General features: G+C 43.0%; 1 protein-coding gene and 1 long non-coding RNA gene across 2 annotated transcripts in view; one reads left to right on the top strand and one right to left on the bottom strand.

Moving 5' to 3' along the window:
• The first annotated feature begins 351 nt into the window (after positions 1-351).
• Positions 352-2,012, top strand: LOC309344658. The gene is made up of 2 exons (XR_014157811.1): positions 352-1,848; positions 1,887-2,012. It is a non-coding gene; the product is annotated as an uncharacterized lncRNA (long non-coding RNA).
• A 1,054-nt stretch (positions 2,013-3,066) lies between these two features.
• Positions 3,067-27,851, bottom strand: part of C8A (complement C8 alpha chain) — a 28,089-nt gene continuing 3,304 nt past the window's right edge. Inside the window, exons 2-11 of the mRNA XM_081867203.1 lie at positions 22,244-22,340; positions 21,136-21,280; positions 18,511-18,649; positions 17,849-18,038; positions 16,007-16,207; positions 13,518-13,758; positions 7,713-7,847; positions 6,531-6,688; positions 3,711-3,933; positions 3,067-3,224 (exon numbers count right to left, since the gene is read on the bottom strand). Coding sequence (XP_081723329.1) covers positions 3,073-3,224; positions 3,711-3,933; positions 6,531-6,688; positions 7,713-7,847; positions 13,518-13,758; positions 16,007-16,207; positions 17,849-18,038; positions 18,511-18,649; positions 21,136-21,280; positions 22,244-22,340 — 1,681 coding nt within the window. The 3' untranslated portion in view covers positions 3,067-3,072. The remainder of the gene's footprint in view (positions 3,225-3,710; positions 3,934-6,530; positions 6,689-7,712; positions 7,848-13,517; positions 13,759-16,006; positions 16,208-17,848; positions 18,039-18,510; positions 18,650-21,135; positions 21,281-22,243; positions 22,341-27,851) is intronic.

Raw genomic sequence — 27,851 nt, 5'->3', positions numbered from 1 at the left:
GTCCTCTCCACTTTGCTTCATCAAGCATGGAAGTAGCTGGTACTCCCATGGGTGTACCTCCACATGCCAAAATTGCCACTGCCCCAACCCTGACCAAATAAGCAGCAGCAGCCCCAGTGTCAGGAGAGGATCTGCCTCCCACCACTCTAGTCTCTTCCAGTGTGAGATAACCATTCTGAGTGCAGCTCTGTGTGAAGAATGTGCTCATTTTGTCCTTTTGCTCAGTTAGTCCCTCTAAGTTATCCCAACTCGAGTCAAAAGTCAGGGCCAAATAACAACCACAGGATACAGAAACATGCCAGAAAGACCTCAAATCCCTTCCAGTATCTAGGCTTAGTGGGGACAGTGTGTCAAGCTCTTCTTCTCCTACTTTGCAGGCTTTACGGTGGCATTTGGTTGGTCACTGTGAGCATAGGATGAAAGGGCGTATGGTCTGATTCAGGACCGCTCTTTTTATGTAGTTAGATGGAGTCAGTCTAGGCCCTAAACTACCTACAGCAGCTGTAATGTGTAGTTTCATGGCTCACCACATGGAGCACTGTTCACAATTCCAAAGATTCCCAGTTCAAACCCAGCGTCTCCTGGCAGCCACACACCTGCATCTAGCACATCAAAGTCAGAGGATATAGGTTTCTTTTCCCAGTTTTTGCACTCTCCCATTGGTCACAAGGATTGTTCTCATGGCTCTTCTAGCCTATGGCAGCTGTTGTGTTTACCAGTCCATGCCCTCTAGTCCTTCCAGCTAAGCCGACTGAGAGACACAATCAACTCTTGGGTGGAGAAGCAAATGAAGAGGGGCTATCTGGAAACCTGGTTTTAAGCATGATGTTGCTTAATTTTCTCCTCCTCTATTATTGACAGCCAGTCCACCATCATAGTTCTTTAATTCCTTTGCAAAATGCACAGCAAAATCAAATGCAGCATGGTTGGTATTCACTGTGTGCATTGGTTTGTTTGTGCCTGTTTTTATTGGTTTTTTGCAGTCATTCATTCAAAGCATATTGCTGTGGACTCCCAACTACAGTCTTTGGAATCAGTTCAATCTTGTGCATATTCCTGTACTGAGATTTATGTCTTGTTTTCCAAAAGGGCTCCTAAATCAACTGGACTGTTAACATCTCCAGCTCTGGAACCCTTGGAGATAAAATGCTGGTGTTCTAATAGATGATTCATGGCCAGTCTTAAAGGGAAAATAGCCTCATTTGTGCAGCAATGTCCTCTGTGGACAGGCTGCATGTGACTATGATTCTTTTATTCATCATCACGTTATGTTAAAAATTATAGCAGCCTGGATTTTAGAATCTTTGAGGTTGGCAGTGTATCTGCTTGGAACAAAAGTAAAGCGTTATTCAGGTTTTCTTGTCCACTATTCACCCCTGTTTTGATATCCAGTCCATTCTATGCTCTGTGAATCAGGAATGTGTCATTTTTCAAGCAAATAAGCAGTTACTGATATTAGCAAGTATATCAATTGAATGAATTAGATGAATGGTGTGTATGAGCCCTTCTTTCCTTTCTGTATAGCTCTCTGCGATGCATGTATAGGATGGAGGGTACCTGTGGAGCATTTTCCCTCTGCCCACTTGTAAGCATATGCTGCACTATATGTTATGTAGTTCTGACATAAGTGGCATCTGGTTGTTGTTGTTTTTTTAAAAAATGCTTTTATTATCTTTACTTTGTAACAATTCAGATTGATCCACTTTCTTTAAAAGTGCATATCTGCTGCCAACATTTCAGAACCAGATCGGAAGAATTTACAGAAATGTGTTTTGATATGACTGCCAAAAGAGTTGCACTGAATTCTGGGTCAAATGCTTTGGTTGTGTGATTCCATGGGCTACAAAAGTACTGTGTGTGTGTGTGTGTGTGTGTGTGTGTGAGAGAGAGAGAGAGAGAGAGAGAGAGAGAGAGAGAGAGAGAGAGATTTAAAAAGGACGCTAAGGCTTCCTTTGGGATTGAAAACCTAGGGGACTAATTGTCTGGAAGGGGTATTCAAGTGGAATCAATTGTACTTAGAAGAAGCACAATATATAAGGGTGCAATATTCGTTGTACAATCTAAGTACCATGTAAGGATGAGGATTGCTTTGTTTCAGAAATTTGTTCACTTGATGGTGGTGAATGGAAGAGGCAATGTATATGGTCTGCTCAGTGATTGCGATTCTCACCCCACCAGTGTATCTCTACATGAGTCTGAGAAGGAGATGCCACATCAAAATGTCCTAACAGGACTCAGGCTTTCAATAGACAGTCTTTGAAGACTGTGAGGACCCAATCATCTCATGACCATACCTAGGACCATTTTCTCCCATCCAGGGTAACACTTTTGTTACTATGGAAGGAAAATGGCGGTGTTAAACTACGTGCATGAGCTCCTGATTTGGCACACTATTGCAAAACTAACACAAAATGGCCTTTTGTGGAGACTAAATAAGAAAACAGGGCTTTGTTAGACTGCTGAAATGGCCCAGTCATAGCAGCAAGGGGGGAGGGGGCATAAAAAGTGGTTATATGAATCAGCCATGAGATTTACAGACATGATAAACTCTGGTTGTATCCACTTGGCCTTGTAGTGAAGTGGTTGTGTAACACCTTGTTCCTCCATGCACAGTTTCCAACTAAGTCCACACTTGCCACATCATGGAAATGTGGAAGTGATTTAGTTGCAAGCTGGTCTCATGGTGGAGGAAATTGCACAACCATAACCCTGAGGCAGCTCTGCACACTGAATGTGCATATGGAGGGTGAGCTACTGGACAGCCCTGTTGTAACTGTCAATCTGTGATACTGCAGGCCAGTAATACTCATGGCAGTCCCTTTCCTTTCATATTTTTTTTTTGGGGGGGGGGACTATATTCCTTTTCATTGCAGCCTTATACATGACAACTAGAATAGCTGCCATAGTTGTTAGCCCCTAAGCAATGCGCCCCCTCCCCAATTCCCTCCCCTTTATTCATTCTGTTGGGCACCTTTATCACAGATATTAATAGCCCAATGCATTTGACTCAGCACTCATACCATCATTTTCTTGTTTGGCAACCCGACTCATTAACCCACTCATGGCAAGATGTTAGCATCCCTGTATTTCTACACTCTTCCCTGCGCACATGGCTCCACCATTTTGAGGAACTGGGTTGATACACTGTCTTGTCCGCCTTCTAGATCCAGCTTGGCAGGGAGTCCATGGTGTCCAGCAGCTCCAACCACCATCCGTTGGACGACCTGTGACACAATACATTATGAGTAGAAACTTAAAGACAAGAAATGGAACCTTGCAAAGGCACCTTGAGCAAGACTTGCCAAGAGGACTGGGCTGATCCTATGCAGACTTAGGTGCTCCAAAACCTGCTGAAATAAATCAGCTTAGGCACACCCACATCTGCCCCAGGGATGAGGCTGCAAGACTTTAACATTAATATTCAGTTGGTGCCATACTTTGGCTCAGGTCCTGCCGCCTCTGGTATGATTTATGACACTGGAACATTTGTTACCTCTAAAACCTTCTTTGCTCAACCTGGCTTACTTATAATAATCACTTGAGCTGTTAATTTTATTTCTGTATAAGGCCCCTTAGGTTGCCTGGCATGCAAGATGATCAAAGGCATCGAAAGGAGGTGTTGATTGATGGATAGATCTCGGGAGGTATCAATTAGCCAGAGTCAGAATGATGTATTCAGCAGACCTTTCCCTCCAATGGTTTCACCTTACCCCTCTGTCTTGTGTTCTCACATGCTGGGCCTTCCGAACCCTGCTGGCACTCGCAAACACAGGAGGACCCCATCAGCACCGGTTCACCGTTGTTCTGGCACGGCCCACAGCGGCAGGCACTGAACTCGATTAAGTATTCATCCAAAGCTCTCTTCAGGTTTTGCCTTTTGGCTTCAATATTGGCAAGGTTGGTTCTAGGCAGTATTTCAGTTATGGGTTGCAGCTGTGGAATAACAGATGGGGAATTATCCGTGACGTTGCTAATGGATGGGTAAAGGGTTGGAAATGCAATACCCAGGAGGAATAGCTTCTCAAAACTGGCAGAATAACTGTTAAATAGTAGCTTGGAAAGCCCTTTGGTAGGCTACCTGACAATGCTGGGCAGTGGGTGGCCTGAAGAAAACTTCTCCCTTAATAAGGACACCTCACACACTCCAGAGCGGTCATATGTCCTACTTTACAGAGATCAGCCCTCTATCTGAAAGGCTATTGGAAGACTGAAGAAATTTGAAGGGATTTCTGGCCCAAGTTTTAAGGAACTGTAAGAAGGAAGTGTGAGCAGGGACCTTGAAGTTGCCCTGCAATAGTCAGCACTTGGACAGTAGACTGAGCTTGCTTGCAACTCACCTGGTCACAACCTCCCCCATTATGCTGTGGCATAGGGCATAAGGCACCCACAGAAGGGCCATGCATCCTCACGATCAGTCTTTGCAGCACAAGCCATAATGTACCACAAGCAGAGAGCAGGAACACTGCAGAAATATGCTGCCAGGGCAGCAACTCATCTTAACAAATGAAAAACAACTTCTTGCAGTACAAAGCAAAAAACCAACCACAGAAAATCAGGATTGCCCTGCACCTGATCAGGGAAACCATTTTGTCTCAACCCTCAGTCAAACAGCCATCCTGGGGTGGGTGTGTACGTGCATGTGCACAAAGGAGGACAGTGAGACACCCAGGAAGGAACAGCAAAGAGCAAGATATAGATACAAGTAACGCTTAGAGCTGCCAGGACCACACAGGACAGTCTATTTGCAGAGGTTTTGCTTTCTGTACTTCACAAGGGCAGTAGGGATTTCCACAGAAGAGCTGTGACATGGCCTTGAAAAATGATGTTCCGGAACAATATTTACACAAGGTCTTTTAGCAAACAACCATGAGTCAAGATAAGGGGACATTCAAGTGGACATAACTAATTATTGGGTGCTTGAATCCGCTCCAAAACTACAAGCACTGGCAGAGCTCCTGCAGCAGCCATTTAAAGGTTATAGAATAGGCTACAGGCAAACAGTAGTGTGTTTTGGGCAGCATTAATGGAAGATCTGTGCAGAGAATACACAGGAACTGCTAAGAGCCTTTTCTCGTGATGAGCCTCAAAAACAAAGCACCATCACCCCATCACCTCAACCTTCCTTCCTGCAGTCACTCTGAAGCCCCCTCCCATTCGCCTGTCCACACAACTGCCAACAAAGCAGCAGCTCAGAGGGGTCCTTCTTCAGAGTGAGGCACTATAGGTGAGATCATCCATAGTGCACTGGATGACGGTGGTAAACAAGTATAATGGTTTTAGGTCACTTTAAATAGTAACTTGCCCCCATTGCAGCAAAGGACCGGTGGTGAAGGCTCCATCCATGCGGCCTCACTCACAATGCCTTGCTCTGGAGGAGGACCTTCTAGAGCACATCATGGCTTCTTTCTCAGCTCCCAAGCCAGAACCCTCTTGGGTGCCACCCCACCAAGCCTGGCTCAGCAGAGAAATCAGGAGCTTCTGGTACAGCCAATACAGACAGGTTGCACACCCCCTTTGGGCCACAGGGATGTCCCTTTTACAACCACACAGTCTTCAAACCAGGGAATACAGACAGGTTGCACACCCCCTTTGGGCCACAGGGATGTCCCTTTTACAACCACACAGTCTTCAAACCAGGGGCTAAACCTGGAGAAACATGGGCTGTGGGAAGAGATTCATAAGGCCTCCACTCACCTCTAGCTTTTTGTGGAGCTAGCTGCTCACTTGGTGCTGCACAGCTAACCTGCCTTAGAAGTCCGATACGGATGGATTGCAACACTTCCTCCCCATACTCTGCTCCGCAAAGCATCTGCTCCAACTGCCCATCTGAACTGTGATAGTATCCTTGCAAGCTTCGTATCCACCCATCTCCCTGCTGTCCTTTATCATAGACCGTGCATCAAAGCTGCATGGTTGTAGATGCACCCCCAGCAGGACTTCTTAATACCCATTGCTCCACAAGTTCACTCCACAAGTCTCCTGCGCCACTTCCATGTCACCTGTCTGTGCATATGAATCCTTCTGCAGAAAGGATGCTTTAGAGCAGGCATGGCCAAACTCGGCCCTCCAGATGTTTTGGGACTACAGTTCCCATCACCCCTGACCTCTGGTCCTGATGATGGGAGTTGTAGTCCCAAAACAGCTGGAGGGCCGAGTTTGGCCATGCATGCTTTAGAGCTATCCTGGGGAGGGGGAATGTGCATGATTCTGCTTCTACTTTTCCAAGAATTATATAACATGGATGAATATGACTGTTTAAAGCTTCTTTTTGACAAGCTAGTTGCCATATTGCAATGAACTGAAACTTCGATATTCGAGATAGATTCTGTGTCTTATCTCCCTTGCTTCGAAGGTGCTGCTTTAAAAAAAATGCATTTGCTCATTGTGAAATAGGTCAGCAGATCAGTGGCCCATTACATTTAATCCTGTCCTAAGATGGAATAGCAATAAAAATATAAAATGATCTGGTCTAGTACACTTTCAATCCTTTGGAGATGTGGCGTTTCTACAACTGAAAGAAAAAGGCTTACCTCAAAATCAATAACAGTGGGATTAAGTTTTAATGACCTCCCCCAATAACGGTATGCATTGGCGTTCCAGCTTCCCATCAGCCTTCCAATCGAGGCTGCGTCTCCGCCTCGAACCCGGGGAATAATATCCTCGATGACTGCCTTTTCCTTTTGACGGTCTGGAAAGTTGGGCAATGAAATGGATTACTGTTCGCTTCTATGAATCCACTAGTGGAGTCAAAATTGCTTCGTCAAGGTGACTCGGTGGAGGACATTTGACAGCAAGGCACTATTACAAGGCGATGGCCTAGCAGACACTCATAGAGGTAAGATGCCAAAGGAAGCTCAAATGCCACTTGTGTGCTCCTGAGCTCACTTAGGAGGATCTTCATTTTATTTGTTATTTGTTTTATCTAAAGACAATTCAAGATGAGAGTAATAACAGTATAATAGCATCGCATGCATTGCACTTTTTCAGCTGCAGGTGGTAAAAGTGCCTGAAAATGCCAGACAATTAAGGATTTTTAAATTAAATTATTTGCTGTTTGTTTGTTTTACTAACGGGACACATAGGACGACATTAAGGTTGCAAATGGTGGTGTGGGTAGCAGCTAAGTGAATGAGCCATGAACGGGCATGTCTTTCCTCTGAGCACAGGGTCTCGCTCTTGTCAGGAGCTGTGCTGCAGCATTCTGCCCTAGCTGCATCCTCCTGATCAAGCAATAGAAGCTCCATATCGAGTGCCTTGCATGAATGAAGCATCATGAGCACTTAACAGAGCAGCCCTGTTTAGGGAAGTTTTTAATAACTGATGGTTTAATGTATTTTTAACCTTCTGTTGGACGCCGCCCAGAGTGGCTGGGGAGACCCAGCTGGATGGGTGGGGTAGAAATAAATTATTATTATTATTATTATTATTATTATTATTATTATTATTATTATTAGCGAGCATTATCATTATCAAATGCACCTCTCCCTAAACACAATATGGAAGTAGGTCCCGCTGACTTCTACAGCACTTTCTACTACACCAGCCCCATTGGAAGAAAGTGGAGAGGTATAGGACTGTTCTTGTGGGTGTGGTCCTTGTGATTACAAAAGAATGACTTTAGCAAACGATTCAACTTTCCTGGAAGGCAATATATCCTTTTCAAATAAGAAAAAGAGGAAGAGGTTTTTGGAAAACGTGAATGCATTTCCTACCTGTGTCTTGGCCTGCATCCTTTGAGCAGCGTTTGAAGGACACCTTGGCACCTATGGTTATGTCTGCGTCATCAAGGTTATAGCCTAACCCTAAGGATCCACCAAAACAGGAGCTTACCATGTCCCTTGTAACCCCTGAGAGAAAGGGAGGGAAGGCAAGTGTCAATCACAGTTTTATATCCCTAGATACTGACTATAAATCTTCAAGTGTTAAGATATTACTCAATACATGTATGCAAACAATAACTCGAAAACGTACAGTTCCATTTGAGCTACTTTTCATTAGTCACTGTCCAAGGGAGAAAGAAAGAAAAAATCAATAGCTGGAACCTGGAAAGCTATCACCAGTGAAGCAGTAAGTACAATTCTGCTTTCTGAAAACAATATAAATTTTATTCTACAGTTGCCACCGAATAAAGCCCCAGCCCATTTTTTTTTTATAAAAAAAAGGTTAGAAACACCACCAAGAAATGTGTGAGGGCAACTGAAGTTACACGTTCCAACACTGATTTGTAATCTCAATTTTGAGAGAATTTGCTGCAAAAAGGCTCAGCAGTCATTTGGTTACATTGATGTTACGACAGGCAAAGAACTTCATTCATTTTCCATTGGAGTCAGCAGCAGAACGTCTATTGATTTCTTCTTCTTCTTCTTGAAACATAGGAGGAGCCCTGTGGAGCCCTGTTTGTCTCCCATCAATTGTAAAGGGTGATATTTCTTTGACAGATCATACAGCATCGTTGCTCAATGCTCTCTGCTGGGTCATGTCCCCTTTCACCTCCCTCTAGTATTTGGCTATCAGTGTGGCATGCTGCACCATGTACTTAGAAGGGGATGTACCAACCAGCAGTGTGGATCAGAGTCACAAGAATGACTACCAGCTACTCAAGTTATTTATTTGCTTTGGTGCTGCTAACATTGTGCTTAGGGATTGTACAAAATGTAAAATAGCACTACTGGTATACACACCACTGCAACCTCAGCATGACAAGAAGGGACCCGGGCAAAGACTTTTCCTGGCCCCACCCCAAATCACAAGTGCCTCTAATCAGCCATTGAGAAGTTGGATATATGTGGACAAAGGGGTAAATACTATATAAAACTATGGAGCATTATAATGGAAAGGATCCAGAACAAACTCTAGGCTTGCATGCTTCTCCTCCCCTCCCTTCTGGTGTGGCCACAAGGAGACTGGAAGCTTTTAAACTGTGATGAACCTCAACTATGGCTTGTTGAAAAAAGGCAGCTTCTTCCACTCCATAGTTAAGACTAACCACAGTTTGCCACATTTGAATGAAACAACAAACTGTGTTTAATTAAAAATGAAAGCAAAAGCTTCTGAATTACAGTGGTACCTCGGGTTAAGAACTTCGTTCTGGAGGTCTGTTCTTAACCTGAAACTGTTCTTAACCTGAAGCACCACTTTAGCTAATGAGGCCTGCCACGCCACCGCCACGCAATTTCTGTTCTCATCCTGAAGCAAAGTTCTTAACCCGAGGTACTATTTCTGGGTTAGCGGAGTCTGAAACCTGAAGCTTATGTAACCCGAGGTACCACTGTATTCTCCTTGCAGCTGCAATGAAGGCAGAGACTGAGGGAGAAAAGGGGAACACATGAATGGCAAATTTTAATCGAAATCAGCTACTGTTATGAGATTTTAGTTAAAGCAGATACCAGATTTAATCCACAGTTTGGAGTTTTGCTTTTTTTCAATCCTGAAAGTGTACATGTTAAGATGTGGGGCTTGCGCTGTTTGGCAAAACTTCTAATTAACAGAAGTTAGGGCTTCTAGCTCCCTAGAGAGAAGGCTCTCAATAAAGTTATAGCTTGGTCAGTTCTTTACCACAGCTAATAAAACAAATTTCCCCAATTGCTGAATTTATATTCATTTGCTGCCTGCTGACAGTGTATTAATAAATCTATAGTATTCAATGGCTTGTGCTTAACTAGTCTACAACTGTTAACAACACAACCGAGTGAAATATATTTACTGTAAGCAATAGGAATGATTATTGTTTATCACTGTTTGAGTGCCATAAAATTAAAGTTGAACTACACTCTGATTAATTGATATATTATTGTTCCTGTTAAGTAATTATTTTCAGCAAGGGCCAGTCAATACAATTTGTTATTGGTTGCCACAGGGGGGAAGAATCCAAGGCTGATCAATCTGAATGCAGCAGAAGCAGCAAAATGATGATCATACAAAATATTGGCAATTTAAGGAAGGAGTAAACAAGATTGCTTATTACGGGATGCAAATCCAATGATATGAATATGGCCCACCAATTAGATTGATTTATGCTTTTAATTTTTGAATTAATCACAAAAGGGGAAAAAATCTCTTTCTGTGTAGTGATAAACCACAAGTAAATTGCATTGTTTCTCAGCGAAGTCATAAAACAAAAGCGTTTTCCTTTGAAAGAAAGAGCAAAAGATAACATTGGGGCTGCTCACGAGGATCCTACTTTCCTCTAACTTCCTTGCTGTGACATATGCTTCAGGTTACATACGCTTCAGGTTACAGACTCCATTAACCCAGAAATAGCAGCTCGGGTTAAGAACTTTGCTTCAGGATGAGAACAGAAATCGTGCAGCGGCGGCGCGGCGGCAGCAGGAGGCACCATTAGCTAAAGTGGTGCTTCAGGTTAAGAAGTGTTTCAGGTTAAGAACAGACCTTTGGAATGAATTACGTACATAACAGATGTACCACTGTATTATCTTTTCTAACAAGTTTAGGGAGGTTTTTAATGTTTGATGTCTTATTGTGCTGTTGGGAGCCACCCAGAGTGGCAGGGTAAACCTAGCCAGATGGGTGGGGTATAAATAATACAATTATTATTATTATTATTATTATTATTATTATTATTATTATTATCCACAGGAACTGTCATCAGATTTAAAAAAGCTAGGATTGTATGCAACTGCAGCTCTACATGCACCCAAGTGTAGCATTTGTTTTGTGGGTACAGGGTTCTGCTTTCATTAAAAGAAGAAAAAAATCAACGGAACAGCCCAAGTCAGAGCATTGGTCTCACTCACTCATGGCCTGGCAGCAGCTCCCTGGGGGTCTCCCTGGGGATGACAGAGATTGAATCTGGGACCTTCTGCCTTCCAAGTGTAAAAACACACTTGAAAGTGCATGGGCAATATCTGGTTAAATTTCAGAAGCCAGAATGGGCGGCTATGGGAAATTGCTGCCAAGTACATGTATATAGGATCACAGTCTTAATCTAGCAATTGCTCCAACCCTGACTGTGAAGGCAAGCTTCAGCAGTCAAACCCTCGAGGCTGTATTTTCTGCAGCATTTCATCAGGCCATCCATGCCGGAGTGGGTACCAGTTGCATCCATCACCAGCATATTTAAAAGAAGGGAAACAAACCCATAATTCTCGAGAAAACATTTGCTTTCAGACGCTAGCCGTGCTGAAGTAAAGGGCTGCTGTTCACTGAACCATTGATTTGCGTCTCCTTACTCAATGTAGCACTTAACCAGAGCACCAGCTTGATAAATGTGCCCTCTTTTTATGGTATGCACTGTAGATTAAATTATACAAGTATCCTACATAAAAGTAAAAATTATGTCCGTTCTGGGACACATTTTTTGTCTCTTTTAGAACTTCAACTTCCCTTTTCCTTACAGTAGGGCCATCTTGTTGCAATAAATCACAGCACTTCTGAAATACAGTAAGCAAAATATAAAGTAAAATAATGGCTCTGTCTAGATGCTGCTAATTCATTCTTCCTCTTCACTTGGCAGTCAGCTTCCTGAAGCCCCTCTTGGCAAGCTCTTTTCTTTATCATTCAGCCTTCATGTCCAGGAAAGACACTTTCCCAAGAATATTAAGGACAAATAAATTAACGGGAGAGAAGGAGGGATGATGGGCTGCAGTCGGCTGGCAGGGGACTGGGAATTTTATAGCAGTCTCCCTACTCCCAAGCAGGAATGGGGATTCAATTCAGTTGGTGAACTGACCTAATTCACACTTTCCAAAACAATAAAAGGACTGAAATGCAGGCATCCTTCAAAATTCACATTTCTTCCAAATTTTGAAATGCAGTTCTCCAGCGAAGGAATGTGTACAAAAAAAATTAAATATGGCGGTAAAGTGTGCATAAATGTTAGTGAAAATAGCAGATGAAAATGCATTATATTAGGGATGAAATTGCTTTGCAAAAATGTATATTAGTCAAAATTGCATGCAAACATTTATATATTAGGAGAAATCATCACTATAATGCCAGTGAGTTTTTAGGAGGTTTGTTTTTTTTAATAAAAAAAGATAATCACAAGCTGTTGTGGAAATGTGGAGAACTGAGATTGGAAAGATTGGAAAAATGGGAAACAGAGAAACTCATCCAGAAAATCACTGGGAATCCTGCTGACCCTAATCTAGGTTTGACAAAGACGTAGGCAGTGGCACAAAGAGAGCAATGACAGAGTGCACAACTTGCTAGTGAGTTGCTAGTGATGGTCCCTGCCCATGATGGTGTTGCCAATTTGCTTTATTATGAACTACCTTAAGTACACTTCAGCTTAGAAAGCTGGGATATAAATCATTCAAATAAATAAATAAACAAGGGCTACAGTGGGTCAGGATTCTCTTTGAGGACAGTAACCCCTAAACTTACATATATTTAATTGTGTGCCAGGAGTTTCTGCAAACAACCAAGATTCTTGTGAGTAGCTGGGCATTCTCTGCCTCTGCTTAAAAGCTTGGTGAGTAGGTGGGGAAACTTGTTGGAACAACTTCACAGTTCCTGTGCAGCTGTGTAATTCTCACTACTTATCTTGGATTCATGAACCCTAGCCCTTGCTCTTAGACCAGACTTTCCCTGCTAACCCTTTGCCTTGTAAAACCTTCTGGACTATATCTGGCTCTTTCCTCGCAACTGAATCTGCACTGTTAATCTGCTTTAATAAAGCATTGCTTCCTTGCCAGGTGCACCTGCTGCTATGTTTTGGGTAGGAGCCAAGACACACTGTGAAGACCAGGGATGCTGAACTAGTCTCCCTAAGATTAGAGATACCTGGCTAAGCCTGGTGTTGCTGATGTCACCCTTTTCCATAGAGAATCCCAGAATGAAGTCACCAAACCAGAACCTTTGGAAGAGAATGAGAATAACTAATATACTGGTATCACAGAAGGCACAGCAGGTTCTGGGTTTTATGACACAGTAGATGGCTTTGCAAAAATGAACAAGAGAATCATGTTATTATAGGAAATTTCCCATTGATGATTAGAAGGCTTTATGCTTCAACTATCATGAAATGTGCATGGCAACAACTGCAGAAGCTTGGCTACATGAACACAAAGTGTAGGCAGAACTATGCCGTCTTTGGATGCCTTCATTTGCTGAAAGCTGAAGCTAGCAGATCTCTGTCATTCTGCAGTTTGAAAGCTACCTTGTGTAAAATGGTAGGTGCAATGCCAAAAACATTGTTTGTTTACACTTTACGAGTCAAGAAATGCCTTTGAATTTATCTAGGTCTGTCTGCAGGATGCTGTCACGTGTGCTTTGAAATGCAGAAATTTCAAGGCTTAAGACAAGAAATTCCTGGAGTTATCATTGCTGTTATTTTTGCTATACCTGGAAGGAAATTATTTATTAACTCCAAGATACACATTTGGGCATGCAGGTTCATAACATTGTTGAATAAAAGAGCAGTTTGTTGAATAGGAATCTTGAGTTTCTGGGTCATTACAACATATTGCTGATCAATATGCTTTACGTGTATCAAGGAATTAGTTTCTAGTATCCTACAATGTGCCAAGCGGGTAGAATAAATTAAACCTGCAAACCTCTTTTTCTCATCTCATCTTTGTTGACCACAAGGATGTATTCGAATATGCCTCCCATGGTCCCAGATGTCATAAAGTGGGTGCCATACTCATTAATGAACCTGGCATACATTCCATAGTTGTACCGATCTGGAAGCTCCATCAGAGACTGAAGCATCTCTTCATCCAGAACAATGTCATCTCTTCTCATCTTGAAACGGGCTGTTTGTACTTTGGTAAGAGCTCGAATAAATCCAACATTCTGTAGATGAAGCAGGGCAAAATACATAATTTATCCACTTTTTTCTGAAGTTACATCCTTCTTTCTTTTTGGCAGGAACCAAAAGAGACCAATAGGGCAAGGCTGTGCTCTTATACCAGGGGTGCAGAACCTTGGGGGGCAAATTTGGCCCTCCATACCTCTCTACCTGTCCCTTGGGTAGTGGTTAAGAGCGTTAGACCCGTAATCTGGGGAACCGGGTTCGCGTCTCTGCTCCTCCACATGCAGCTGCTGGGCGACCTTGGGCTAGTCACACTTCTCGGAGGTCTCTCAGCCTTACTCACCTCACAGAGTGTTTTTTGTGGGGGAGAAGGGGAAATGAGATTGTTAGCTGCTTTGAGACTCCTTAGGGTAATGGTAAAGTGGAATATCAAATCCAAACTCTTCTTCTTTTTTCTTAGGCCATTCCACCTCGCCAGACCATGCTCCTTACCAGCCTACTCTGCATCCCCCTCAAATTTTATTGCCAAGCTACAATGTGTTTGAACAGTGATAAACTCCCATGTAGCCTGGACAAAAAGGAGTATGTGGGTATAAACCTCTGAGTGTTACATGGCTAGAATGTAGCCTGCTATACAAAGGGAAGAGTCATATCCTTTGCCCTCTAGCCCTGTGCATCACTTGCATGTGGGTCCTAGCAGGTTCTCCACAGGAGAATGTGACCCTCAGAATGAACAAGGTTTTCCACCCCATTTTATACAATCCCAGTTTATTTCAAGCATGAAGCAAAACATGTTGGGATGCTTGAGAACTTTTCCAAGTGGGTGATCTAAAATGATGCTGTGGACAATGATCATCTGATTAAACAGCAAACTGAAGGAAATAATTTCTAAAGATGGAGAAGCAACTCTAGTATTAGAATACGAATGAATGAAAAGATCTCGCCTGTTGCAGGGCTGACTATATCTTTATTTTCTTTGTGGAACAATCCTAAGCTACAGAGTTTTGGTTATGTAATTATGGCCTTAGGGGACGCGGGTGGTGCTGTGGGTTAAACCACAGACCCTAGGACTTGCCGATCAGAAGGTCGGCGGTTTGAATCCCTGCGATGGGGTGAGCTCCTGTTGCTTGGTCCCTGCTCCTGCTAACCTAGCAGTTTGAAAGCACGTCAAAGTGCAAGTAGACAAATAGGTACCACTCTGGCAGGAAGGTAAACGGCATTTCCGTGCGCTGCTCTGGTTCACCAGAAGCGGCTTAGTCATGCTGGCCACATGACCTGGAAACTGTATGCCGGCTCCTTCGGCCTGTAAAGCGAGATGAGCGCCGCAACCCCAGAGTCAGCCACGACTGGACCTAATGGTCAGTGGTCCCTTTACCTTTAATTATGACCTTGAGGAGAGCTAGTGGTGATATGCAAGGCAGGGACCAAAGGATACATGCCATGTACTATGAATCCTCCAAGCCTAACTGCCCCTCTCCCTGCAGATCCTTTCAGGAACTTCAGGAAAGTATTCTTCAGACATCAAAGGGCTTGCAAGGGTTGCAGAGCTGATAATTTAATTTGGGGAGGTAGTTTTTCTGCTCCCTTACAATTCAATCTGTGCTCCCTCATCCATTTGTTCATAGACAAATGCTGGATCCCTCGACGTGAAAAGCGAGAGACCCCATAGTTGTCTTTGACTGGACTTAATCATCCAGGTGTCCTTTACCTTTTTTTTACCATAGGTCCCTGCTTGCAACTACCCATTACACAAGGTTTCCACACTTAAGCAAGACAAAACACAAAGCCCAGTTCTGTTTACATCTCTGGATTTCCCAAAGATTTCATATCCATTAAGAAAACAGATGCTTCTCGCAGCCATTCACTCAGGTTTGCACTAATTTAAACAAGATATATTTGTGACATTGGAACATGTTCCCCAAAGACAACTGTTGCTGACGTGCAATTCTTTAAATTCCCCCACTCTGTTCGCCACTCCAAGCACTTACTCATTTATATACTTAATGTCACCATGAAACAGGAGGGATGGGGAGAGATGGTATGCGTTGTTCTACTTGTAATTCAATTTCATTCCCATTACAATGCTTCTGTTTGCTTCAGTGTAATAAGGAAGGCAAACAGAATTGCTAATGATCACACGTGCAATTACATGAACAAATTAAGGTAGGATGATTATTGTTTCAAGGGGAAAACATGTGGGCAGGGAAATAAAGCAATATCAGTAACAGAGTGTTTGGGCGATTTAGCAACGCAGGAATAAGAAGCCCCCTCCGCCTACTTTCTCATTACCTTTGCTGCGTATTCAGTAAAATTTCTCAGGGTCCCCTGACCCTTTGATAAGCCAATGCCTATACTCAGAGACAAAGGGACATCTTCAGGGCTTATGCCAAATGTAAAGCCATAACTTCGAGAGGTGTCCTTCTTTATGGCATTCAGTAGGTCCTTGGCATCATCGAAATACTCTGAAGAAAAGCCAGAATCAGCATGTGCCTGGAATGAAAAGAGAAACATCTTAGCTGGATGGAGATATTTTAGATTAGCATATTGGCTTAATGGGGGATGATTCTCCTTTGCTCTGGAGACTCAACAAAAACCAAACCTGAGCAGTTTTCAGTGGTACTGCAAGACTTTTTTTTTTTAATGCTAGAGTTTGGTGGCAAAATCTTTTCAAATGATGCACCAGGATGACATCTTGTTTTAACTCATCATTGCATTTTTGTAAGGATTTTATATGAGTGGATGAAGTGCCTGTGTGGTTAGCCTCTATAATGAGGCTGGGGAACTTCTACTTCTTTGGCCAGTCCTTGCCTCCCAGGGAGCCCAGTTTGGGCCACGAGGCCATTTTCCCTAAAGCTATGCCCATTTCCTGATACCACTGTGTGGGAGGACGGGCTTAAATCCTGCATTGGTCACATACTCCTGTTTCCAGCAGGGAACAGGGCTGCGCAACCAAGGCATCAGGATTCAATCTCTGTTCATCAGCTGATGAGTGGGGCTGAAATCCTGATCCGTCCGGGTTTTCAGAGGCCTCAACCAGAAGCAAGTGGCTGCCCAAAAGCCCTCTGCAATAGTGCTTTCAAGAGGATTGTGCATGGACCCCTGTGCAGCCCACAGAGGATTAAATCAGAGCTCCATGCTCTTGGTCAGAGAGAAGAGAGCATCTTCTCATGCAGCCCTCAGGGGCTTTGATGCTGCAGGGAACTGCTTTTCAAGAGTCTTCCTGAAGACCCTGGACAAGCAGGACCGGCAGCAGCAAGCCCTCTCTTCTCAGCTGGAGTGCTTCCACACAACTGCCATTCCTTCTTCCTCCCTGCTCCCACCACCCTGATTAAACATGTGATCAGGAGGGGCATGGTGGAAGAAATGAGACTACTTTACAGAATTGTTTCCACCATTTTTTGATGGAGGCCACTGTTTCCCCACCCCAGTGCCCCAGAACAATGCCGGAGTTCAGGCCATTTCAGAAGATACAAAATGGGGGCCAAGCTGCCAACACAATCACTGACTGCCACTTGCCAGAGGTGTCATGTCACCTACAGCGGCAGCAACCCCTCAACCCCCCCCCAAAAAAAAACCCACGTAGGAGGCACAAAGGAACAGAGCTGTGCTCCTGTCACTTCTAATGGTAAGCCTTACCACTGGGAAACTGTAGGATAATTTATCCTTCCCATGGAGAAATCAGGTCTCCCTGATGTCTCTATCCTCAAGTAGGAGACTTTTGAGAAGCCATTTATGGTGCCTAGTGTATTAGAGGGGTGTGCACATCAAAAGCATTGCACATGACATCCAAGTGTGGTAGAGGAAAGATGCATGGGGGCCCCCCACTGGTAAGTGTCTTACAGATAAATCTGCTAGAAAGGGTTCAGAGGGATCTGCATATGCTTCCGCACTCACATATTATCTGGTTGATATGTGGATAATATATAATAAAGAGAATGCCCCCCCCAAATATACAACACCTAAAACTGATATCACATGCTAATGTGATATTCTAGACAGTGGAAATTTTAAAAAGGTAGCAGTAGATGGTATGGAACTTCAGAGGAGCTCACGTGTTGCAAGGGTCTATATTTGGCTGAGGTCCAATTGCCCACTCAGCCTTACCGATAATGTGGGCCTACAAATACTTACAAGAAACTGATAGTAGTGGATGTTATATGGCTTTCGGAAATATTTCTCATCATCCCCGTAATACAGACGTTCACATGCCGCATCATACTTCAATTCTCGCCATTCTCCATTATAGACAGATTCACACTGGCCTCCATAGAATGCAGGATCGTACACTATCTGTGCCTCTTTTTGTGTAAGGATATTGTATCTTTCAGGAGCAAAAGAGACAGGAGCAGGCATGTAAGGAGAGGTTGCTAGTGCTCTTACACACACACACACACAGAGAGAGAGAGAGAGAGAGAGAGAGAGAGAGAGAGAGAGAAACTCTCACTTTCATTCCATACAATCTTTCTTGTTTCCTTCTTGGCTCATCAATTGTAGTTTGAATATAACAAACCACAATTCCTTATCTGAATTTAATGCAGAGTGAGGGATCGTGGTTTGTTTTCTGCCAATGCTCATGAGGAAGAGCAAAACAGGCAAAATTTGCTAATGAGTTATAAGACAAAGTCCATGAAAATAAATAAACTCATGGACTCCAATTTCTCTCCTTTATTTAAGAAGTTTTAAAACTTGGGAGTTCTCTAAACTACACAACATAGCAAGTTAAAATTAAAGAGAACATTTCCCAATGCTTAAATCATGTGTAAGAACCATAGCACTTGGGTAGGGCAACTCACCCCTGTGCAACTTTACTGATCCCGGGGACTGGATCCAGATCATCACAGAATCTTTCTGCATCCTCACAACTTGCCTCATCAGATTGATCTCTGCAGTCCGGTTCTCCATTGCATACAAGGTGGCGTTTAATGCAGCGACCTGCAGCACAGATAAAGATTTGTTATCCATTTCTAGAATCCATGTTTGCTCTCGCTAGATAAGGCTGGACTTAATGGTTCACTTAAACCAAATCACAAAGATAGTGTAGGACCTTGCTCAGGTTGTGCTGTTATCACTTTCTGACTGAGCAGGAGGTCTTTGTGAAGAATACTCAAAGAGAAATATGTTGAGAACAGGAGTGGCTTTGTGCGTGTGGCATGGAATTTCCTTTCCTATTCAGACTTCCCAGTCAGATGCAACAAGATATCATGTACAAAATTGCACACGACTCCAGCTGTCTTTTTATATTGACAATGAAAAGCACTTAGAATTTGAATTGTTATGTCTTCACAAGCTACTCCGAAGTTAATGGGTTTTGTTTTGCAACCAGTTGCCAGTACCTCTCAAGGCTGGTCTCCTGAAGGCAAAGGAATGGTTAATCCACAGATGTTGCTTTGTAGGGCCCTATAGGGTAACGTCACCAGATTTTTTTCAATGAATCCAGGGACGCTTTCCAACTTCAGTCGGAATGGATGGATTATGTCAAGGGACTGATTTGTAAATCTGGGGGCTGTCCCTGGGAAACGGGAATGTCTGGTAACCTTACTATACGGGCCCTTGTGTCACCTGATTATTTCTGGGCTAGGAGCTGCTGTAACACCTTTTAACCATACCTGCAAGGTATCACTGGGAGGAAGCAATGGGCAGAACACACCTTGCCATGCTGCAGGATGAAGCAACCATGAGAAGATAGGTGAAGTAGGAATGTGTGTCTGCAGCAAGTGTTGGTCCTAGCAGAGGGGGAAATGTTTGGGCTCAGTTTCAGGCCTGCACTGGCAACTGGGCCTCACTTATTGGAAGCTGAGAGAGAGAGACCAGCCAGGAAACTAGACAATAACTTTCTTGTCTCCCTTAAACAAGAACAAAGCAGCAACAGGAAAATTTGGACTCCATCCATAAGCAATGTACATATGAATGCAGGAAACTGCCTGATAAGGAATCAGGCCATTGCTTCATCCTGCTCAGTATGGTCTATATTAGCTTTTCTCAACCTTGGGTTCCCAGATGTTTTTGAACTACAACTCCCATCATCCCTGACCACTGGCCATGCTGGTTAAGAATGATGGTGGTTGTAGTCCAACAACATCTATGGAACCAATGCTGAGAAAGGTCTATACTAATTAACAGCATCAGGGTTTCAGGCAGGGTCCTCTCCCAACCCTACCAGGAGTTGCCAGAGATTGAACCTGTGATGTCCTACATTCAAAGAAGATGCTCTACCACTGAACTACAGCCCCTCACCTGTGCCACCTAGGGACTGAACTATATAGTGACTGAATTTGCTGAGATTCCTGCATTGCAGGTGGTTGGACTAGGGACCCTTAGGATCCCTTCCAACTCTACGATTAAGTGAACTACACACTCATTACAAGAATCTCCTGTTCAAGACCCTGGTGCCCTTTACTGTATTCTTTATCATTCCAGACTTTGGAGATCTCTCTTTGTATGAATGAAAAAAAGCACATCGCTTCAAGGGTGCTCCAAAAACTAGTTGCAGAAAGAATCCTGAAACTTTCCCTGTTCTCTGCCACTGCGGTAAGACAGGAAAAGCTTTAGCTGGGCACCTTTTCAGTTCTAAATAATGGATTATGAATAGACCGTGTGCTTCTCCTTGTCAGGTTCACTTTGTCAAAGCTCCCAGGATGCATTTGTTATCCCTGCTTATGGTTTTTAAAAGCAACTATAAGCCTAAAAGTCTCCTGCTGCTACTTTTTGGAGAAATGAACACTGTCAGCTTAAAGAATGGGCTGGCGCTGTGATGTTGCAAAATGTGCTCGAGAAATTTGTTGCAATAATGATGGCTAAGGCACGAACACTCAAGGAACATCCTTAAGAGTACATTCCTGCCTTCTCCTGATTTAGCCAGCAGTGTGGAAAGTGTTCCTGAAGAAAAAGGCAGGTGTGGCTTTTCACACTATAACAACAACCCTGCACTCAACCTGAGTGAGGAGCAGACAAGAAAGCAATTGGTGTATCAGTGGCTCAGCAAATCTGTACCCAGAGGGCACCATTTGGGCCATGGTCCAGGGTTAGCTTGGCCCTGCAGCTGCAGATTTGCAGATCTATTGTTGCAAGCACAAAATGTTACATATGTGGAGACTGGCACAAATGAGGATACAGTGCAGCTGGTCAGGCAGTCATTCCAGAATCTGCATGTGCAGCAGAGAACTCTCTGCACACACTGTCCTTTTGAACGCATGCAGGTAGGTACCTTTGGATCAAGCTCACCTCATGCTACTACGTGATAGGGCTGGCTTTGGCAGATCCTTAGGCGATTCCTTCTTTCCCTAGATGTCACTGTGCCCCACTTTAACTTTATTGCATGGAACAGTAGATCAGTACCTTTTCCGCATTCCTGAAATGGGTTAATGGTGTAGAGCAGGATCACTGGATCAGTAATGGATCTGTAATGGCATCATACTCACCAGTTTCCTCACACCGAAAATCAGCTCCACAGTCTTGGCTCACAATACATTCTCCTGCTGACTGGCACGCAACTTCATCCCAAAGGTGGCCGGTACATATGCTCCCCTTGTATTTGGCTGGCTGTTGCAAAGTTCGATATCTGTGCTATAATATGCATTTAAAAAAAAAAAAATGGATATCTGCCATAAATTATATATATATATACAAAACGATAAAATTTGAATTAAACATCAGGAGGCAATAAAAACAGATCTATACAATATTTTAACCTAGCAAGAGCAAGCATTAATTATTTAAGTATTAAAAATGTAAAACAAATTAAGGCTTTATCAGTACAGCTATGCCTGCCGAAACCAAAAAAATTACTTAAAACACAATTTGAAGTTCATAGGGAAGAAATGTGAAGGGATGAAAAGGTTAACACAGCAGAAGTATTTGCAATTGACTTTTTCCATGCCTGTCAAATCATTCCCAATGTCTTAAATGGAAGAGTAACTTCATTGGCTGATTGAAAGCCAATCCAGTCATGATAGAATGTCACATGACTGAGAGTTCTACTGTATGTGTATACAGACTACTTGTCTGTGCAAAAGGCTTGCCCCGTGCACTCCATGTGTTTGTTGCCTTGCATATATGAAGCTGTCTCCATTCCAGCAGGGCTCTTCTTATATTATTCATGGGCATCCTGCTTTGTTGAACTGCTGGTCACATAGGCCATCTCCATCTCTCAGCTTAGGCCCATTGGTTTTAATGGGCTTGGATAAACATGCATCTGTTTTCAACTGTAAACCACTGGCTTGTATTCAGTGTAGTGTTAAGTCACCATTCTACCAATGCAATGATTTTCACTTATGCAATGGGACACTGTTCCCCTGATGCACCCCCCCCCCTCAAATCTGTTCCAGCGGTTCCCTAACCTTCTGGAGAAGATTTGGGGAAGGCATGGGTTGTACAAGGAAGAAGAGGTGGGAGGTCCCATTGTGCCTCTGGAAATCCTTGTGCCTATGGGACAGAGGTTGGATACTGCCCTTTGTGTTCAAAGTTTGTGTCTATTTTCACTGCAGGCAGCTATAAAGAACGCTTGGCTATATTTGAGTGGAGCCTTACTTTTCTTCCTTGACAAGGGAAACATTCGGTCCATCCTGACCACTGACTTAGGCGGCAATCGATGGGAGCAGGTGTTCCAGCTTGTCTTCTTGCTCTTCTGAGGAGAATAAAAGTGATTGGCAATGCTGAAAGTCCCTATATTGCACACTCCCTGTGGAAATCAGTTTCAGCAGGATACGCATGGCTGCAATAGATTTAATATCTACAGCTGAGGGGCCCCAAGATACCTTTTGAAAGGATCTTTCACTGAGCACCTCTCAGACAGACCTGCTTTAATTCAGGCCTAAGCACTGACTACAGGAAGTGGAGTGGGGGATTTAGACAGGTTCCTAAACCTTTTCCTCCTCTTTCCCTTCCCACTGAGAGAGAAAACGGGGGGGGGGGGGTGTGAAAAAACCTGATGCCCAGAAACAGATGGGGAAGTAGAGCATTACTCCACCCTCAACAGAGCCCAGCAGGATGTCCGGTGAAGAGGTGGTTAAACTAGCTTCAGTCTCCACAGCCCCTACATCTTAGGACCACGGCCTTATTCTCAAGGCCCTCAGGCAAAGAGCAACTTTTAAGAAATTAGACTCAGTTTTTACACACACACACACACACACACAGAGAGAGAGAGAGAGAGAGAGAGAGAGAGAGAGAGAGAGAGTGTCAATTTTACAGTGATAGAAGTTTATATGTGAGGTTTCAAATGGACTCCCATGACATATTAGTAAAAAAATGGTTGAAGTGTAATTATATGTGTTTTGATGAAAAGCTGTTATTTCTCAGCAGTCATAAGAGAAAGCACCAAATACTTGCAAATACCATATTTCACAATGCATATATGTGGGTGTCCTTTGTTGATGGTCACCAAATGTAAGAAAAATTAAATTCAGTCCCAATCCAGCAGAATAAATCTGTTTATGGAAGTAGGCATCTCTTGGGGCTGACAGTGTGATTGTCCACCCTCTTATGTGCATTCCCAACTGGGGCCACCTGGTGATGCACAGAGAATAGCTCTATTCAGGCATTCAAAGCCTGATGCAATTAGAATTCTAATGGGAGTCTATTCACTGCCCTCCACCCTGTTGCATCCCCACAATCGAGCCACATTGCCACCCACATGTGGGAAGATGAGCATCTGCGGACCTTGCTGTACATAGAGGCTTCTTGGGTGCTTTTGAAACCTGATCATGCAAAATGTTGCTGCGTGGAGTGATGCTGTTCAAGATTCCAGCCACTCCATCCCCCCACCCACACACTCCAAAAACAGCCCATGGACACTGAACAACCTCGGGTCTCAGTCGGCTGTTTGAGGGTTCCTGTATTCTTCTCTCCCTTCTGAAAGCCTTTTGTACGTCTGCACACCTTGGGGTTCATCCAAGCCTACTGATGTCACCCTCTAGTGCATGGCTGGTGCCCTTTTTGATATGTAAGGAATGACACTCACCTCTGAACATCAAAGTCAGATGGAGTGATAAGAAAGCAATGATAAGGTGGAGGCACCCAGTTCAAAAACTAGCAAGTTCATCAATACTTCTACAGAGCTCTCTCTAACCCCACTTCTCCTGCTGAAATGATAGTACATGGTAGGGTTATTACACCGTGTCCTCCCATTTTAGAAGGGATGGGTCAATGGATTTCTAGACCGGAATGCCACCTTCACGTGTAACCCAAGAGAGAAGATGCAAAAATATTTCCCAATACTGCTTCAAGAGCCACTTAAACTTGCACAGGTGGTAATGGGAGATCAATGTGTGTAAACATGCTTCTGCATGCGGGTTGCCCCTCAGTGGGTCAGAGACTATTATATGCACAAATACATATGGATGTTACTGTGGGGTCCTATTATGTGTATAAATAATTTTGGATGTTAATTTCCTCCTCAGCACTAGGGGGAAAATATGACTCAGTTGTGTTAGGGGAAAGAGCAGCAAAACAACCTGAAGCACAGTGGAGAGATGCCAAAAAATTAGAAGGTTACAATCAAATCCTGTTTTTGGCTTCTTTCACAGCATCTCAGTACCAAAGTGCCAAGATAATGACATTTCCAAGTGCACAGCAGCCACTGCATTACAATAGCAAAATAAAATTAAACAGCAATTCACATTTGGATAATGCTTCAAAACATGTAGGTGAAACGAACACACGTCAGTATGTGCCTGATTTATGCTTCAAGGGATGAACTGCATGTCTACAATTTGCCCCCACACCTGAAATCAAAAGCAGTTCTTAGTATTGTGTTTGGGGCTGCATTAATTGTTTTGCTGTTAATCCTGCCCTATTGCATTCTCCATTGGTTTAACTGGATAAGAGCAAATGTGATCAGCATACGTATGAGATGCATGTGGGAAGCTGTTTGCTGTGATAAACCTTTAGAAGTTCTGTCAAAACTAGTTCGTTTTTGGTTTTTTCCACAATACACAGTTGGCTATTTGAGATTTTCCTTTTGCACACACTAAGGGTCTTCCCCTTAGTTCGTCTCATTTTGGAGATAGAAGATTACACAGCCCCAGCAATGGCTATATAGTTAAGGCAACTGGTATTTTCTGCATTCAATCATTTTAAAGCCCAGCTATTTTATTCCTTAAAAAATCAAGATGATTTGTCCCATCACAGTATGCAATTGTCAAGGAAAAACTATTTAGCAAAAGTTGTAATCTGGTGAAAATTATCATGAGGATGCTTTCGGTGCAGAAGTTTTTAAAATGGTCCTTTAAAGTGAAGACTTGACATTTTCCTTCTATTTTTGTGACCACCCAAGTTTCTCCTTTTTTGCCAGTTTATATAATGCCAAATGTCTGAGAGTATTGCATTGGTCTCCCTTCTACTGGTCTGGTGAAAATACACTATGTATTCCTAAAGTTATGAGTTTTTAAAGTCAAGACTTAGAAGTATGAATGCTGAAAAATGTGTGAGGAGCACAAAACACACAATAGATAAGTGACTTTCATGTTAAAAAAAATAGAAGTGGTTTTACTGTGGGTTTCTATTGATGAAAAGATTGGGAAAGGCTGCACTCATCTATGAACAACAAATTTTGAAATTTAGATTAGATTATATTATTATATATGTGATGTTACAGAAAGCTGCCATAGTTGAGGTATTATTCCTAATTAAACCTCCAGTAGAGGCATCCCTCATCACAACCTGATCTTATGCAGCCCCCAAACCAAGGGCCTTGTACATCCCTGGGGCTGGTGGAGAGACTCTCTCCTTTCACCATCTCCATCTCCTCCTCCCTTCCCTTGCTGCCTGATCCTCCCATACCTTTCTGACAACTCTGTATTTGCTCCAGGTGAACCTAACCCTATCTGGGGCTGCCTTGACCCAATGCAGAAGAGTCCTAATTTGGCCCAAATCATGTCCATTTGGTTTAGGATTTGCAATTTGGCCAGATATGTTGCACAGCCCTAGAATACCCTGCAAGTGTCCTGGAAAAACTGGGGCATCCTGTTTTTTCTTACAAGAGGGGAGCAGCCATTTGGGGCACCATGATCTCATGTACGGTAATTTCACGCTTTCTAGGGAGTGAAATTACATGAGATTGCAGCACCCAAAATGGCCATCATCCTCTCATGAGAATAAACAGGAAGATGGAGTCCCAGAAGATGGCATCCTGTGTTTTGCCTTTGATGTGTTGCCTTTCATGTGTTGGAGGGTATGCCCTAGTATAGACAACCCTACATCTTATGCCTATAAGATCCCAGTCTATTGCTCACAGATATTGTGATTGTGTATCAAAAGCTGGATTCTGTGTGTGGCAGTATATGTACATTAGTAGGTGAATGGAGGCTGGGCGTCCATTGGAGTTTTCGTTAGCAACTATACCTGGGAATGGCGGTGTGAATAGGCCCACATAAGCCTGTCCATTTAAAACAAAATTAACTGATTTCATATTCCCATTGGTGAGGTATAATACAGAGTGCATTACTCACTCTGAATTCTTCCTGATCCTGTAACAAATTCCATATAAAACCAGGAAGCATTAGGCATGAGGCCAAATTTAACATTCAGGGCTAGAACGGATAAAAATGGGTCAGGAATTCTCCATGAAAATATACTGTGTCCTGTGGGTTTCCTTTAAAGCTCAACAAAATCAATAATAAATTCCAAAGCAAGCAGATTAAATGTGTAGATGCAGATGAATTAAATCCATTCCAATCCAAGTAAAATAGGCTTTTAAAAACAGTGCCATCTGCAATACAAACTACTGTTGGGCAGTCTTTGTGGCTTTAAAAGCCAACAGTACAGTACTGTAGCTAGAATGCTGGACTTGGGCCTGAAAAGTTGGCCTGTGAATGGTCTTTGGAAAGTTACTTTTTCCTGCCTTCCTTCCTTCCTCCCCTAAAACTGGTGGACTGGCAATCAGCTTCACAGGGCCCATACACAATACATGGCATCAGCTGCTTTTGTTACCCATCCTGAGCTGAAAGGTAATTTCTAAGATAATGTTTGAAGCTCATGGATACACTTTTTAGAGTGATCTCTTGAGCCTTTCCATTACACGATAACTGCAACATTCTCCAGAGATATCCGACAGGATTGTGTTGGATCCTGTTCAACTCTGAAAAGGCAGGATGGGTGATTAATCCCCATTAAATCTTTTCAGATGAAGGCGCTCACACGATTCCTTTGAAATGCATGAGCCAAACATGACCCAAGACACAACCATTAATCTGGGCTATGGATTCAACAAGTTAGATAGGTAGCCTGAGAGCCTGATAGACAGACAGACAGACAGACAGCATATCTGCTGCAAGGAGGGTGAAAATTTAGGACTTACCCAAATAACAATGCAGCTAGCACCATGTGCTGAGTTGTAATTATTTATTTTAAACATGTATAACCTTCTTTCCCTCATAAAAAAGTAAGGGAAGCTAGCAAAAAAGTCAAACCATAATTCAATCGTTTAAAATATCAGCTGCAAAAAAACACTAAGGAGAACCGTAAAAATAACAAGACAGAAGCAGCTGCAGTAAAAGTTATTCCAAAAGATGCAGATAAGAACTACTACAATAAAGCAGCCATCCACCCCAAAGAAACCTTTAAAAGGATGTGTTTCTTTGCTTTTTTAGTAAGTTCTTGATGGCCATTAAAGGAGAAGTGTGGCTGTGTTTCCCCCAGAAGCGACTGCCTGAGCGCAGGTGAAGCCATGGAAAATGCTTTCTCCCAGCCAAGTAAGTACATTTCAGGGGATGCTGAAACTAATGGCATGGGAGAGGTGTTTTTTCCATATTTCATTTAATGAGCAGCTACCTATTTCACAGTCCTCAAACTAATACCTGAACTGAAACCCAAATATCCGTTGCAAGGTGCACTTCGCTGAATTTTGTGATTCAGTTATCCAGTGTGCACCAACATGCTTACAAAAGTGAAAGTAACATGCAAAATTGCACTACCTTAGGGGAAACTGCTTCAAACAATGTGCATACTAGTCAAAAGTGCATACAAAAATGTGTTTATTAGGAGGAATTCACACTAAACTGCTAATGCATTTTGTGAGGAGATGGTAGATGATAGATAGATGATAGATGATAGATAGATAGATAGATAGATAGATAGATAGATAGATAGATGATAGATAGATGATAGATAGATAGATAGATAGATAGATAGATAGATAGAT

Source organism: Podarcis erhardii (genome assembly GCF_964252035.2).
Source record: "Podarcis erhardii genome assembly, chromosome: 6".
NCBI classification, from domain to species: Eukaryota; Metazoa; Chordata; class Lepidosauria; order Squamata; family Lacertidae; genus Podarcis; species Podarcis erhardii.
Note: the sequence above shows the minus strand (reverse complement) of the source record. Positions and strands in the feature narration are given on the sequence as shown.